Source organism: Schistocerca americana, chromosome 1, assembly GCF_021461395.2.
Source record: "Schistocerca americana isolate TAMUIC-IGC-003095 chromosome 1, iqSchAmer2.1, whole genome shotgun sequence".
In the NCBI taxonomy this organism is placed as follows: domain Eukaryota; kingdom Metazoa; phylum Arthropoda; class Insecta; order Orthoptera; family Acrididae; genus Schistocerca; species Schistocerca americana.
This window is the reverse complement of record NC_060119.1, coordinates 1000804361-1000822308: the sequence shown is the minus strand read 5'-3', so window position 1 is coordinate 1000822308 and position 17948 is coordinate 1000804361. Positions and strand designations below refer to the sequence as shown.

Here is a 17948-nt window from a genome sequence, read left to right as displayed (position 1 = left end):
GAAGCGTCGTCTCATGCGGCCTGCACGTCCAGCACGAACGCTGGTCCAACTGAGGCGCCAGGTGGAAATGGCATGGCAAGCCGTTCCACAGGACTACATCCAGCATCTCTACGATCGTCTCCATGGGAGAATAGCAGCCTGCATTGCTGCGAAAGGTGGATATACACTGTACTAGTGCCGACATTGTGCATGCTCTGTTGCCTGTGTCTATGTGCCTGTGGTTCTGTCAGTGTGATCATGTGATGTATCTGACCCCAGGAATGTGTCAATAAAGTTTCCCCTTCCTGGGACAATGAATTCACGGTGTTCTTATTTCAATTTCCAGGAGTGTATCTCACCACGTACTGGTTTCCGTGTATATCACTGTAGGTCCCTTTCTCCTGGTTTTGACCAGCACTAGCTCCTGCAGAAATATGTGACAAGTTTTTAAAAATCCTGTCGGATTGCCTTCATATTAAATCAAATAAAAATGCAGCGACGTTATTATTGGCTCAAATGGCTCTGAGCACTATGGGACTCAACTGCTGAGGTCATTAGTCCCCTAGAACTTAGAACTAGTTAAACCTAACTAACCTAAGGACATCACAAACATCCATGCCCGAGGCAGGATTCGAACCTGCGACCGTAGCGGTCTTGCGGTTCCAGACTGCAGCGCCTTTAACCGCACGGCCACTACGGCCGGCTGACGTTATTATTATATGTCCGAATCGCAAACTTGTGTTGGTGACACGTGACATTATTCCATTCATGTGAGTTTCTCGCTATGTATGTAAGATATGCAGGAGTATTTCGGAATCTGGGACGTAGATGAAGGGGATGACAGAACTGGAAGTGTAAGGATGTGTGACGAGTCGCGCCCGAGTTACTCAGTCTGAAAATATCTCACGGAAGGCAAAGACAAAGTTCATGTTCAGAACTAGTATACCATCCTACTCGGCTAGAAAGCTCAATAAAAGACGTCTAAGCCACAACAAACATCCTAAATATTTTAGTACGATGTTGGATCGAATATTGACGTTCAAGGGTTATTAGTCTTGATATACTGCCAAACTCTGAACTAAAATGTAGAATACTGTATTTGGAAGGTTCTAAAGTCATTCTTCGCCAATGCTGTAATGATGTGCCCTGGTCTTGGTATATTCAGAAGCAGAATATTACTCTCCAATTTGGCTCAGCATTACCCACATAACCTGAGGGAATTTGAGGACACGATGCATTCGTGGTAGGTAATTATTCTCACCAGAGTGTGTCTGTGGTAGAGAGAGCGTGACCAAACTTAATGGTTTGAGGAGCGTCCTGTTAGAGTGGTCCGCTGATGTCTTAACGACAAAGGAGAAATTTTCAACTACACTCCTGGAAATTGAAATAAAAACACCGTGAATTCATTGTCCCAGGAAGGGGAAACTTTATTGACACATTCCTGGGGTCAGATACATCACATGATCACACTGACAGAACCACAGGCACATAGACACAGGCAACAGAGCATGCACAATGTCGGCACTAGTACAGTGTATATCCACCTTTCGCAGCAATGCAGGCTGCTATTCTCCCATGGAGACGATCGTAGAGATGCTGGATGTAGTCCTGTGGAACGGCTTGCCATGCCATTTCCACCTGGCGCCTCAGTTGGACCAGCGTTCGTGCTGGACGTGCAGACCGCGTGAGACGACGCTTCATCCAGTCCCAAACATGCTCAATGGGGGACAGATCCGGAGATCTTGCTGGCCAGGGTAGTTGACTTACACCTTCTAGAGCACATTGGGTGGCACGGGATACATGCGGACGTGCATTGTCCTGTTGGAACAGCAAGTTCCCTTGCCGGTCTAGGAATGGTAGAACGATGGGTTCGATGACGGTTTGGATGTACCGTGCACTATTCAGTGTCCCCTCGACGATCACCAGTGGTGTACGGCCAGTGTAGGAGATCGCTCCCCACATCATGATGCCGGGTGTTGGCCCTGTGTGCCTCGGTCGTATGCAGTCCTGATTGTGGCGCTCACCTGCATGGCGCCAAACACGCATACGACCATCATTGACACCAAGGCAGAAGCGACTCTCATCGCTGAAGACGACACGTCTCCATTCGTCCCTCCATTCACGCCTGTCGCGACACCACTGGAGGCGGGCTGCACGATGTTGGGGCGTGAGCGGAAGACGGCCTAACGGTGTGCGGGACCGTAGCCCAGCTTCATGGAGACGGTTGCGAATGGTCCTCGCTGATACCCCAGGAGCAACAGTGTCCCTAATTTGCTGGGAAGTGGCGGTGCGGTCCCCTACGGCACTGCGTAGGATCCTACGGTCTTGGCGTGCATCCGTGCGTCGCTGCGGTCCGGTCCCAGGTCGACGGGCACGTGCACCTTCCGCCGACCACTGGCGACAACATCGATGTACTGTGGAGACCTCACGCCCCACGTGTTGAGCAATTCGGCGGTACGTCCACCCGGCCTCCCGCATGCCCACTATACGCCCTCGCTCAAAGTCCGTCAACTGCATATACGGTTCACGTCCACGCTGTCGCGGCATGCTACCAGTGTTAAAGACTGCAATGGAGCTCCGTATGCCACTGCAAACTGGCTGACACTGACGGCGGCGGTGCACAAATGCTGCGCAGCTAGCGCCATTCGACGGCCAACACCGCGGCTCCTGGTGTGTCCGCTGTGCCGTGCGTGTGATCATTGCTTGTACAGCCCTCTCGCAGTGTCCGGAGCAAGTATGGTGGGTCTGACACACCGGTGTCAATGTGTTCTTTTTTCCATTTCCAGGAGTGTATATTTTAAAAGGTTTTGAATATGGAGACTAATACGCTGTTACACTATACTTCTTTCCATCCTTGCGGGAGTGACCAAACGATGCATAGATAAGCTAGTGCGACGTGGTTCAACGTGAAAATGCGTGATAAATTCTTAGACAACTTAAAGTAGCTGTTAATGCTTGCCTACGATATTCGGAAATGTTACGTTTTTTTCCATGAAGTCAGCGAAGTGAATCTGGCAAGCAACATGACTTTTATAGTTATATTTTATAGTTGTAGATCAGAAATTTACATTTATTCACGACTGGCTTCAATTACGGGCGTCTTAAGATATGTTGGACGCTGATTAAGAGTTAAGAAGTATATAATGCTAAAAACAGATAATATTGTCTAGGACTATGACAGTCTTCATTGGAAATTGTGTTATCTATTTATTGGCAGTAACGCGTTTCGCCCTTTTAGCTCAAGTTCAGATTAACATAAGAAGTAATATAGTGAGCCAACATCCGTCATTTAATGTCAGCATATGGCACTGAGATCAAATTTTAGTCCTTACGTCACATGCTGGCATTAAATGTCGGATGTTGGTTCACCACATTTAATGCCTGCACATGGCATTAAGACAAAATAATTTTTTTTTAATTCTATGTGCTAGCTTTAAATGACGGATGTTTGCTCACCACATTACTTCTTACGTTAATCTTAAGGTGCCCCACAAGAGCAAACGCGTCAATGCCAGTAAACAATAAAACAATTTGCAAATAAAACTGCCTTATTTCTGTAAATTCATAACCGGTTGCTGTACTAGGCGCCCATCATGAAATGGAGCAGATCTCAGATAACATTGTAATCAATGCGTCGTCTATGTAAGCAGAGAAAAGCGAATCTGGGAACGCTATCCAAAACCGATCATGAAAAATAGAAAACTGGGATCTACAGGACGATACAAATTTTCTAAGAAATCAGACTATTAAAGGAACTTATAGAAAATTAAATGATAGTAAAAGTGGACTACGCACGATTTAATTGCCTACCGCGATACACACGTAAAAAATAACGAAGACACAGTAATGGAATCTTTGTTCATAGAGATCGAATCCCTAAAACGAAAGTGCCTAATCTGTGTCCTCAAAGAACCTTCTAATGTAGGCGGGTTTGGTCTATTTCCAACCTGCCCCCTAAGAGTCGAATCTATGTATTAGCATATAATTATAGCAGATGACATTAACATAAATTTATCCACAAATGTTCATTCAATGCGAAGTTCAAGCGTATGCCTTGTTCTTCAAATTTGACCTTACTTTAGCTTGCGCCTAACTATCACTCAGCAAGTGCTCATACATTCATGGACATCATCATCAGCACCATCATCAGCCAGGAGGATCACTTGGAGATGTGGCTTCTTTGAGTCGGCGTGCAACACAAAATCCTAGCAGGTTCTTCATTTCCGCCAATCTTGAGTTTCCCGTTGCCAATTCAATTCGGTTGTCTTTAAGTCTCTGTCCCATCTGTCCAGTGGTCTTCCCCTTGGTCTTTTTTGATACACTGCACTCCAGTCTGATTCAATATCCACATCTCACAGTCGTAAGCTATTACTGGCAGTATACATTGGTCAAAGGCAGTTTTCTTCAGCTGGGCCAACGTCTTGGGCTTCAAAACTGAGGCGTATCTTCCATACGCTTGCCAGTCTAATTCAATTCGTCGAAATATTTCTGGTCTTAGGTCTCCTTCCATATTTCCCAGTTGACCCATGTAGACATAGTGTGTTACCTTGAAGTTGCGTACTTCAAAGATGTATTTTCTTCCGGTGTCGATTGATTCATCATGATCTTGGTTTTATCATAGTTCATTTTTCGGCCAACTTCATAGCAGACTGACGCAAGTTCGCTAACCAGTATCTGAAGTTCTGCTATCTACTTGTAAGTAGGCAAGTAGTACAATATCAACGAACCTCAGGTTAATCTCTTTCCCAGAATTTGGATTCCCTTTGTTTTTCAATCCAATATAGACACTCCTTTTTTGAGGACGGCTGAAAATAGTTTTGAAGACTTAGACACGTTGTTTTATGTCCTTTCCAATGTGAAATTTGTTGGTGTCTTCAACAACATTCATAAAAGCTGTGAAGGTATGTGTAAAACTTCATTATAGGCCTGTTCCTTGCTCTGTTATTCCCTCAAACAAAGCTGGGTGACTGATCGAATTGAATGTCTTTTCTAAATTTCTGAAGGCGAGGCAAAGAGGTATATAGTACTCATTTGTTGTACTAATTGTTTCTCATTGAGTGAAGGTGTGATCAGTTGTGCTAAATATTGCGCGGAACCCGGCTAGCTCAGTGGGTTGGACAAGCTCAAGTATAGCGCTCAATCTGGTAGTAAAAATTGTAGTAGAAACTTTGCACAGAATGGGCAGCAGGCTGATAGGGCGATAGTTCTTTATATCTTTAGTACTACCTTTCTTCTGTATTTGGCTTATTTCGCCTTTTTTCCAATCTCTTGGTAATTTTCAACTGTGCAAAGAATTTGAAAATGTAGCTAGATGCTTTATAGATTCGAATCCATCAGCTTTAAGATATCGACTGAAAGGTCATCACTACCTGGAGCGGTTCATTTCTCCATCTTGTCTATAGCATGTTGACTTTTAAGGAGGCTATTTCTGGGATTTGGGAAGCAGAGGCTTTCAATTCGTCTAGGATTAGGATATCATGATTGAATTTACTGTACAGATTACAATAAAAGTTCTCAATATCTTCGGGTGTTTCTTTCTTATCTTTAATTCGGCCACGGTCTGTGTCCAGCGATACTAAAAAAAAAAAAAAAGTGTGTGAAATCTTATCGGACTTAACTGCTAAGGTCATCAGTCCCTAAGCTTACACACTACTTAACCTAAATTATCCTAAGGACAAATACACACACCCATGCCCGAGGGAGGACTCGAACCTCCGCGCGGGGCCAGAGGCACAGTCCACCAGCGATATTAGCTAATACTTTCCAATCATAAGCTTCCGCTTAGCTATCTTTACACTAGATTTACTTTCAAGACTGACTTTTAGTATATCTCCTTCATACTTCTGGATGTCATCTTTCATGCTCTTCTCAGAGACTTGCACAGCTCTGTATATTGTATCTTACCTTTGCCTATTTCTACTTTCAATTTTCTTCTCTTGTCCATCAAACTTATCGTTTTATTTATCAGATTTGCACAAGCCACCCATTTCTTCAACTGTTGTGTTTGTCTTTGTTACTGCTTCTGCTTCACTTTCTTTTAATTTTCTCTTAATCCTTCCTTGAAATTCCTGTCCCTATTCTTCGAGATTTTTGAAATTTAATTTTTTTCTTTTTACTTTAATTAGTTTCAGTCCTTCATCTTCTGTATTCAGTTCAAATTTTGCTCTTTTAGTCGATGATCACTGTTTGTATCGAACCTGTTCAGCACAGAGACATCTTTAACGTTTTGAGGCCTATTGGTAAGAATGAAGTCTATTTCATTATTAAGTGTAAAGTTAAGACCCTCTCCAAGTCCATTTGCTTCTCGATGAACGTATTAATAATAAGTGTTTTTATGCATTTTGCATATTAAACCAGTCTATCACCCTTTTTTTTTTTGTCTAATCACGTCTGTCAAAAACTGATTCATCTGTGTTGTACGTTCCAGCTTTGGCATTAGAGTCACCAATTCAAAATTTATAAAAGCAATCTCACAGACATATTTGCAACAAAATCCCCAAACAAAGTAATTCGTACCATACAAACAACTGCACCTGGCTTATCTGCCCACGATACAATTTTCAGGCGGACTCGCTGGAAAGTAAAAGGAAGAAACCACAATTGACTACATACACAGTCTAGGCGCAAAAAAAAAAAAAAAAAAAAAAAAAAAAAAAAAAAAAAAAGATTGGATACGATTTCCGATCTTATCCCATAAATAATCGAAAACTTTGTGGCAATAATAACAAACTTCCTCAACTATACGACTAATATGCTCCCCTGCAGACCAGAAGAGTGAGAACGAAACCCTCACCACGGCTAAATGATGAGCTAAGGCAACTCCTGAATCTCCGAGACACTGCGCATTGGATATACAAAGTACATCCCAAACCTGAAAATCAAATTAGTTACGAGCTAAAACGGAACAGAGTCAGTCAAGTCGTGAGAAAAGCTAATCTCAGGCACGCTAATACAGTAACCAACAACACACGTAAACCGGCTGCCGTAAGAGTGGTCCTGGTATAGGGAAAATAAAAGCTGCAGCTGACACCATTATCCTAGCCAAGGAACTCAACCGGTATTTCACATTAGCTAGAACGACGACTCTACCTCAAACGAAACAGTGTATTTGATTACAGATTTATTTATTACTGAATTGCTGTAAACGACAGCAGTCACGAAAATTTCTGCCTTAAGGGTGTTACTAGAAATACCGTCGAAAAGTCTATCATTCTTATAAGATCAGCATCTGTTAGACAAGATGGCATCATGGTGTAAATGGCGAAGCCTTACATTAACCCACTACTGTATTAGGTTCTAAATTCTTTTCATTATATATCAATAATGTAGCACCAGTTTTTCCCTACTGTATTTACCACATTTGTATATAAGTGCGAAACCAAAAAACTTAAAGCACCTATCGACAGTTACAATATTGACCTGCATGAGTAGAGAGTCACTGCAGCTTCTTGCTCTAATCGTGTCAGCATGCGTGAGAACTTTTGGCCAGTGCCATATTACATCTGTACATGTAATATTTGAAGGTCACTGACAACACATGACAAGTTAACTCAGGGGCAGGGAGGGGAATGTATGGGAAGCGGAGGTTGTCCAATTTCTCTGGTGCAATAGAGATAATTCGACTTCCTGTGCTCTGCGGTGAGAAGACAATTTGGTCAGTTTAATACTGCTGTAACAAATTATTCAAAAAATTGCACGATTGCAATGTGACGGGTAATGGGGAACAGCGCCTCACTTTAGACTGTGATGCATTGTTGGGACCATACACATATGCACCCACTTTATTTTCTACTATTTTGGATGGACATGTTCTTTGGCAAACAATGGCTGGATTGAGAATGGGCATAGCGCGAAACCGGTCAATGACTAAATAAACCTTCATTTTAGTTGCAACTCTCGCTGTATCGTTTTGCGCCGTATTCCAAAACTATCCCAAGAATCAGATGGCATCACGCTGACATTACACTGGCGTCACACCAGTGTTACAACTGAAGTCAATGTGCTGATTTTCCATGGCCTGTGCTGCATGATAAACATATTACCTGCTCTATGTGTGTTCACGAATGTGACTTTTCCCTCATTTCCCTGGTTCAAGAAGTCACCTTTATATTAGAGGCAGTTTTAGAGAGTAAAAACCCTAGGAGAGGGTAGATATTGGAATACATCCAATAAGTAACAGAGGACGTGGTGTTAAAGTGCTTCTCTGAGATGGGTATCAGAAAAGTCATTTTAATTATACTAATACCATTTTAATTATATTAATACTACTAAAATTTTTATCTTAGGTAACTTTGATGTAAAGAAAAGCACTGCATGTGTGAAACCCTGGTGCGATGTAAGAGAGGTCCTGAAGGCTCTAATCTGAGCAGGATAGATGAATAAAAAGATAAAATACATAAATAAATAAAGTATCGCAAATATAGAGAACAGGAACTGAAGGTCAGTATGTAAGAGAACAAATGAAATGAAAGAAATAAATTATCAACACTAATAAGAGGGTGTAGTTTGTGATAAAATTGTAAAGCCGCAGTGAAACTATGTTTTCTTCCGCTTATAGGTCCATTTCTCTATTTTTCAAATATCACCAATATCCAGGAGCGAAACAACCAAAGCCGACCGCGGCGGCCGTGCGGTTCTAGGCGCTGCAGTCCGGAACCGTGGCACTGCTACGGTCGCAGGTTCGAATCCTGCCTCGGGCATGGATGTGTGTGATGACCTAAGATGTTAGGTCCCATAGTGCTCAGAGCCATTTGAACCATTTTTTAAAACAACCAACAGTGAAGCAGAAGCTTACAAAAAAAAAAAAAGTGTATACGCATGTAAGATAGGGTTATACATTGTATCACAAGGCGAGATTGACGGTATGAGCTCTAATTGTATTCTCAGTTGGTTCTGATTAAAAGAAACCTCTCTTACTCTCTCTCTCTCTCTCTCTCTCTCTCTCTCTCTGTCACACACACAAAACTATAATCACTGTAATGACGTAAAGTTGTGCGCCGTATGACGTGTTGCAGGTATCCCGCCACCATCGACTCCGCACCGTCCGCCAGAAGTGACGACGACGGAACTGCCGGTCGTCACAGGTAAAAGCTATTCCTTCATAAATTCTGTTGCCGTTACCTTCGTTTCTTTGTTTCAAGAAAGTGAGTGTCGCTATAAGAATGCGTATAAGAGGGACTTTAAGTGGATTAGTCTGTCGTCAGTCTACAATATACAAAAAAGGAAAATAAATAAAAATAAGGTAGCTGAAATGTCTGTATTTAGTGCAACGTGAAAGTAGTATTATATTTCCGTAATGGTTTTATCTTTGGTAACTGTTGTTTATAGTTTGTTGGACAAAAACCAAAGGAAACATTGGGTAGTAAGCTCTGTGTTGCCTCTGCAGGCAGCGCTGCTGTCATACTAACCATACAGTATATCAACACTCAGAATGGGATACGGCCATGCCACGACAGTGCCTACCTATTTGTTCTTTACTTTGCAGTACCTGTCTTGTGAATCAGCAGGAGCTGTCTAAGATGTCGACCCATTACAGAGCTCAGACCTTTTCAACGAGTGTCCTACGAACTAGGATCAGGGCATTTGGCTTCCCAACTGGAAAATTATTGGAGGATGTTGCCAATTATACTATTTATCCTACAACTGCATATGCTAAACTCTACCTGCTTAACGTGCTTCTATTGCGCAATAGCATTTGAACACTATCACATCGAAAGTTGCTAGAGGTAGCATGGATCTATGGATCTGCTGCCTGTCTGGAGCAGATGTTGGTCGTCATGAGTTGCCGATATGTCCCATTATTCAACGGTGACCTTTTCAGTACTCACACTCACGTCCATGTCCTGCAACACTGCGTAGGGCAGGTGCAAGTATTGTATGAGCAGGAAATGGAATTCGAAAACTCTACAGATACATGTGGGCTCTGATGATTCATATGGAGCAATTGCAACCGTTAACAACATTGGATTCACTTGTGTTTCAGGTTTTGCTATCTCTTTATATATTAGATATAAGCATGTTTTATTCTATGTGTAGAATCAGCTCAAGAGCAGAATCTGATATAAACACGTTTTATTCCATGTGTAGAGTCAGCTCAAGAACAGAATCTGATGGCGGATTATGAAGTAGTTGAAGCAAGCTTGGGGTGTAGTGAGTTCGGCTGTGGTCTGCATGAGCGTGGGCTTATAATTAATATATTCCTTATTAAATATTGTATTACAACATCCAAGTGCAAGTGCAAAAATTGAAAGCTTTGCGGTCAATAACACAAGTAAAAAATTCAGAATACTGGTGATACCAGAAATAAAACAGTGTTTCGCCCACACGGAAACACAATAATTCGTCAGTCTAGTGGGCAACAATAACACATAACAGAACATATTCTAAAACATATCCATACATTGGATAGATAAAATAATCTTACTTAACCCAGATGAACTATACAAGTGGGTTCCAACAAAAAATTACAGCTTGCTAAGACATTGATTAACTTCCCAAGCGGTCACATTAAACAGCTAAGACAAACGAACAGCTCAGTGTGATATCTACAATGTGCTACCATCTTCCACCATCCACCAGGCCAGCCCAAAAATACAATACAACTACGCAGTTATACAGAAGAAATATCTACGTGGATCATAAGGAATGCAGCATAATACACAGTAACTTATCACTAGTATACAATCATGAAACTAAGGTCTCTTCGTGTATATAATTTCACACTGAAAATATTAGTCTCTCTTACTCCATGGCCCTGCTGTGCAAACATGCGATTCATTTGGGACTGTCTTCAAGACCTCACTTTGCTTCTGTTCAACCGCATAGACACGAGCCGACTTCACTTGTCTTCTAAATGAGACTGAAAGTCCTTGCAAAGGCTTGCACCACTATGAACAGAGTTAATGAAACTAATTTGAAAAAACTGTGTAGTTGCTTAGAAACAGTCACTGGTGTTTTTCTGAATGTGTTTATTGTCGGGTTTAACTCATCAGCCGATGACCTAGTTTATAAACAGACAAGAGTAATAAATGCTATTCTACAATTTTTACAGAAATACAAATATGTATAATACTCAGTTGTGGAAGAACAATATTTAAGAACAAAAGGGTATCCGATACAGAATACATACAATTTTAGATAAAAATACATGACACGTTGATGTAGGCGTCAGACACTGCCGTTACTAGTACGCAGAATAACAGGAAGCAACATTAGTTGCACCACTGAAGTACTTCACAAGCAATGACCAGCGGCACGCTGTGTGGTGGGTGGACGGGTCGGTCAAGCTAGGTGTCATAACAGTGTCGATGCACGTTTATAGAACACCACACAGATTCGCGGCCAACGTACGTGTTACATTTAAATCTTTAAGGCACAATTGCCGGTAGTGCATTTCAGTGCATAAAAAATTTAAAAATTGCTTGCAACTCACGGGCAAAAATACTATCTTGGTTACAAAAATTCAAGCGACATATTGCATAAAACCAGCGAATAATAATCTTTACAAGGCTTTTTATTTGTATACAATGTAAAATTGCCAAGAAATGAGCAAACGAATTATTTTACTGTCCAGATTGGCTATGTAATTTAGCATAAAAATACATTTTCATTTATATTACTAAGTTCTTAAGTCGTTGCTCATCCGAACAATTGGAAATGCTTGGATGAGCAACGACCCAGCCACACAGACTTTGTAAATTATTTTCCAATAATTATATTGGCCCGTGTTGGTGCACACCGCCGCAGTGTAATCAGCCAAATGTTCTCAACCTTGCCACTAACAGTTATGGCTCACATTAACCGTCACAGAGTTCTGCTGTATAACACTGCGCGTTTCCATAATCCTCTCCTCTCCAGCGGCCTAGACCAGCAACCATGAATATGAAGATATGTACAGCTGACACGCCAGGACCGGCGCAGAATCCATTTTTTATCCACCATACAGTACACTTCGTCATTGTGACAAGTAGAAGAGGCCGCATCTGCACCATCCCATAGGTTAGCTTCTCCACTAACTGCGGCCACTGCAACTCCATGGGTCAACTTCACTGAAGCAAGGAATTGTGGTCGGCGAGCCATAACAGGCACCCGCACCGCCCTACAACTTGTCCATCAGTGTCGCTAGAGGCCTCTGTCTATGTTCCAAGTCGATGCTTCGCTGCCCCCCAAACTGTACACACTTCTGCACTGAATTACACTTACCCAACAAAGCTCAGAGTGGCGCTGCTGCTGGCCACACACCTACAACACACCAAATGGTGCGAGTTCAGAAACTTACTCTCATATGCGCGACTGGTTGCAGGGGCGGGAACAAGTGTACTGAACACATCAAAAAAGTTTTTCATCACACCAGTTCCATGACTATTGAAGATAGACGTTGACTGTGAATACTGTATTACAGACACAGTCCCTTTGATTTTTCAGAGATGTTAAACCCGCTAAAAGATGTAAACAACCATGCCTGAGCAGCGCCTATTAGAAGGAGGGGTCCGACAGCCGATCAGTTCCAGTCATTCCACCAGGAAGGAGATGCACGGCTCGTGTTGTCTGTAGTTCAACCACGCCTAGACGGTCAACACCGCGTTTCGATCGCATCCGCCTTGTTATTCGTGCCAGGAAGGACTCTCAAGAAGGGAAGTGTCCAGGCGTCTCGGAGTGAACCAAATCGATAATTGTAAACTCAGGCTTCCGCGGCCGTTGTCACAGTCAATAAAATTCTTCTGGATTTGAGGCCACATTGTCATCTGTAAAATTCCGACGTTTCGGTGACTGTTGCAAGGAGCCTTCCTCATGGTGTATTGCTAACTCCCTGAGGAAGGCGCCTTGCAACAGTCGCCGAAACGTACGAATTTTACAGATGACAATGCGGCCTCAAACCCAGAAGAATTTTATTGGCATGGTGATGATGATTGGACATGGAGGAGATACATAGAGACAGGAACTGTCGATTCCATGCCTCACTGAGGCCGCCGAAGGGCTACTACTGCAGTGGATGACAGCTTCCTACGGATTATGGCTCAAAGGAACGCTGACAGCAACGCCAACATGTTGAATAATGCTTTTCGTGCAGTCACAGGACGTAGTGTTACTACTCAAACTGTGCACAATAGGCTGCATGATGGGCAACTTCACTCCCAACATCGATGGCGAGGTCCATCTTTGCAACCACGACACCATGCAGCGTGGTACATACGGGCCCAACAACACGCCTAATGGACCACACAGGATTGACGTCACGTTCTCTTCACCGATGAGTGTCACATATGCCTTCAACGAGACAATAGTCCGTGATGTGTTTGGAGGTAACCCGGTCACGCTGAATGCCTCAGACACACTGTCCAGCGAGTGCAGCAGGGTGGAGGTTCTCTGCTGTTTTGGGATGGCACTATGTGGGGCCGAAGCACTGCACTGGTGGTAATGGAAAGCGCCATAATGGCTGTACAATACGTTAATTCCACCCTCCGATCGATAGTGCAACCATATCGGCAGCATATTGGCGAGACATTCGTCTTCATGGACGACAATTCGCGTCCCCATCGTGCACATCTTGTTAATGACTTCCTTCAGAATAACGGCATCGTTTGATTAGAGTGGCCAGCATGTTTCCCAGGCATGAAACCTATCGAACATGCCTGGGACAGATTGAAAAGCGCTGTTTATGGACGAGGTGACCCAATAACCACTCTGAGGGATCTACGCCGAATTGCCGTTAAGGAGTGGGACAATCTGGACCAATAGTGCCTTGATGAACTTGTGGATAGTATGCTACGACGAATACAGCCATGTATCAGTGCAAGAAGACATACTACTGGGATTTAGGGGTACCGGTGTGTGCAGCAGTCAGGACCAACACCTCTGAAGGTCTCGCTGTATGGTGGTACAACATGGAATGTGTGGTTTTCCTGAGCAATAAAAAGGACGGAAATGATGTTTATGTTCACCTCTATTCCAGTTTTCTGTACAGGCTCCGAAACTCGTGGAACCGAGGTGATGCAAAACTTTTTCTGATTTGTGTACGATATTTCAGTTTCACAGCGCAATGCAGTGACATAAATGTACCAAGTGTCTGAAACTGTACTAGGGTAAAAAGGCAAGAGGTTGTAGTATGCAGGATGAAGGAGACTCTGATAACATATATACACGCGTTGAGCGATTGAAAGCTATGATTGAGTAAAGACTGCGAGGTAGGTGTCTCCTTTAGATGATCTGTAAGTCACTCTCACCTGATGTTTCTCCTGTGGTGGAAGCCATCACCACCCTGTCTCAGGCCTTGTGATCCGCATATGAAGGAGGTGTCTGTTCCTTCAGTTTAGCACTGTGCGCGTAGCATAAAGCGTCAAGATTACTGTATTACTCGACCTAAACACGACCAGCATCTTTAAATGGCACTTCGGTGACTGTCAGGTAAAGTGCTTACTGCATTTGATTTCAGGATTTAAAAATGACATATGACCATCTAACAGCAACAGACTTGCACGATTTAAAGATGACATTCATTACCTGCCTAATCGCCTAAGTGCAGCTTGTCTCTGTGACCGTCCAAGAAGGCTGTGGAGTTATGTTGGGCAGGGAGATTTTTCGACCGCTTATTGTGTAACTCACTTACGATGTGAAAATATGTTATGGAAATTCATCATTTGTTAACTAAGCTCCCTGGACCAAACAGTTATTCACCTCGAGGAAACACCACGCTAATACCGTCCAACGCCTGGCCCTGATAGTGGTCTAAAACCGGTGAGGAGGAGAATCCACACATTCCTGTAGGTATCGTACGTCCAACTGATTCCAAATAGTATAGAGGTCGATTGAACTTTTCACCCAGTGTTCCAGTCCCCAATATCTTCTGTGGAATTAAAATCTGATGATCTAGCGGGTTATTTGTGGTCCGATAGGGTACATGAGTGTTCGTAAAACAGGAATGTTTAATGCTGTCAGTCAATACGCCTTTCATATAATTTCCTGGTTTTATCAAGTGCTGCAGGATGATCATGGGCACGTTTGAACGACAGCTCGTTTCTTTCATTGTGTCACGTCTGCTCGTCAAGACCCATCTTTCCTGCACTGATTCCTCTTTACTGCACTGAGTCCCTACATGCGGCTCCCGCCACCACACTACTTCAATACTACGACACACGTTAATTGTTTGAGATCAACAGTAATTCGAAAGCGATTACTTCACCCTTTTAAGGGATGATCAGTAATTCGCCGTTGAACTTAAAATCCTACCTTCTTTTAGTCAGGATGCACCAAATACCACCAAATGAATGGAATGGTAGTTTTAAGAAAAGAAGTTTTGAATAAATGCAAATGCTGATTGTGTACATACATACTTGGCGTGCCTCTTCCTTTGCCTCAGGCACAAAGGCTTAACTGAGCTTCGCAGCTGGCAGCGAACTAATTCACAACTCGAGTCAAAACTTAATGTTTGCTGAAGGCATAAATAACTTTTCCTGGGTTATAATTTTTTTGACGGAAAGAAGATGCGATTTTCTAATCTAGTAATCCACGTCCACATGCGGCTGCTAAAATGAAAGGTGTTCTACATGTTATACAATAGCTTGCGTCTCCCGAAATACAGGGCGAGGTGTCGCAATGGTAAACAGCCGTAAAATAGGGGGGACTCACATTTGGGAGGTCGGTGACTCGAACACCGGCCTGGCCGTTCTGATTTAGGTTCTCTGTGGCTTCTTTAAATGTCTGAAAGCAGACGTAGGTTAGTATCTTTCAAAATAATACAGCCAGTTGCCTTCTCCATATGCCCTCAATTCGAAATTTTTCTCAGCCTCTAATAATCCCATTATCGACGGAGCATTTATCTGTAACGTTTTTTCCTCTTCTCAGCTGTGACATCTTCCTTCATCTTCCCTTCTGAATATGTGTGGGATGTAACTGGGCAACTAGATGAAGCAAGTGTAAAATTACAGCAACGATTTAAAGACGGCATTCATTACCTCCCTAACTGCCTGACTGCAGCTTGTCTCTGTGACCGTACAAAAAGTCTGTGGAGTCATGGTCGAAGGGGGAGGGGAGAGCTGGCAAATAAAGCCGTATTGATGAGAATGTAGGGACATTTCTTGGATTCAGACTTCTGATTGGTTTGCCACAGGTCTTCTATAATGTAATGCTCCCGCTATACATTATCTCTCATTTCCATTTTCGTTAATATGAAACCTTCCATTGAACACATTTTTCAGCATGTCAAAGAACGCTCGAACAAGATCTGATGAAGATCCACAGCAGAGAGACAGAGAGATAGATAGATAGAGAGAGAGAGAGAGAGAGAGAGAGAGAGAGAGAGAAAGAAAGAAAGGAAAAGAGAGAGAGAGGAAGAGAGAGAGAGATACACCAACTGCTTGTTGATTCTTGACTCGTTTTGTCGTTACATGGAAGGGGATCATATCGTATAAAAACAGTAAGCTTAAGTTAACTCTTATAGTTAAGGACATCGTATGTTATTACATGATTTATTATTGTAGTAAAGCATATCGTAAGTATGCCCAAGCACGTACGAAACATTTAAATTTTTATCTGGAACATGTTGCACCAGAAAGAAAGGTGGGGGGGGGGGGGGGGTTCCATTGATGTTTAGAAAACGGTGAAAATTGAGACAAACTTCCAAATATTCCCGGTTGGTATCCTACTTCCTCACATAAAAGCTGGCTAACAAGAACTGAACCCTACAATAGGGCGGGTCTTGTACAGCTTGTTCTACGCATAAGGGTCGAAAACGAATTGTGTCTAAATAATAATAATAATAATAGTAATAATTCCAACTGAAATGCGATTAACAAAACGCACTAAAAGACATATTATCTCCACATCTACAATGCTTCCTTGTCTTGGATCGTGGGGTTCTGTATTCTGGCGAAAGTCAGTTTTAATGAGCTATCTTCAGATGCTAAGCGAGAAGTCAGGAAGCCTTAAAAAGAATAAAAATTAATAAATAAAACAGGATAACCATCCAACCATTCTTTCAACAAATTGACTGTCTGGACTGGATAGTTGATAATTATTGTTAAAAATATGGCACTAAAATTTTTTCGTAATATACCGACCTTGAGTCTTGCAGGATACAGATAACTATCATTTGCCATCACGTCAGCGGAGGAAATAATAGGCCAACAATTGTGGATGAACAGAAACCACTCTGTATAAATGACGGGTACATTTTCGGATGTACGCTCCTTCCTGCAGTCATATAAATCCTGTGTAAACACAAGCGGAATATAGTACTTTCACCACAATTAATCGTAAAATACGATAACCGGGATTGTTTCGCTATTTTGTTAACGAGTACCTTGCCTCGTTTTATGACCACGAAGTTTCTTTTTATAATGGAATACATGTAAAGCCATGAATAAATCAATGAATGCATGAACTTATTGAATCTGATGGAAAATCAGAGAATGAAACGAAAACTAGTATGTCGAGCAAGCTCAGATCAGTAGGGATCAAGATTTGTTTCGAAGTCTCAGCAGCCTGCAGTGGCCTACTAGAAAGCATAAACTGTATTTCACATATTTTACCACTCTTCATTGTTTTCCTCTGTGTATAAAATTTGTCCTTTGGTTAGTCAGGAATAAATGGCAAAATAGAGAATACGAGAGTATGAGTACCGAAAGGTAACGTTTTGCTTGTTTACTCCAGAACCCCTGTCATTGACACTGACGTAATCGGATGAACATCTACAGCATCACACTGTGAAAGGGTGCTAAAGAGATAGATTGATTACCATCACGTAAGCGAAATGATTACGCTGTACGTCTATGATTGGATGTATGTTCTTTCATTCAGGAAGAAGGAAACAATATGCGTTTCGCTATACTAATATGTAACAACATGGTGTTACCTGTTCATGAATGACACTTCCTTTTAGTGGAATAATTCGCGGCAAGGCAAGCCATGGTTTTACATTACTTCTCGTCGTTTTCATGGTACCTCTTTTATTCTTTTTGCTTCTGGAAGGAACG

General features: G+C 42.3%; 1 protein-coding gene across 1 annotated transcript in view; it reads left to right on the top strand.

Moving 5' to 3' along the window:
• Positions 1–17948, top strand: part of LOC124595922 (lachesin-like) — a 1260474-nt gene that overhangs the window by 1182051 nt on the left and 60475 nt on the right. Inside the window, exon 8 of the mRNA XM_047134840.1 lies at positions 8994–9062. Coding sequence (XP_046990796.1) covers positions 8994–9062 — 69 coding nt within the window. The remainder of the gene's footprint in view (positions 1–8993; positions 9063–17948) is intronic.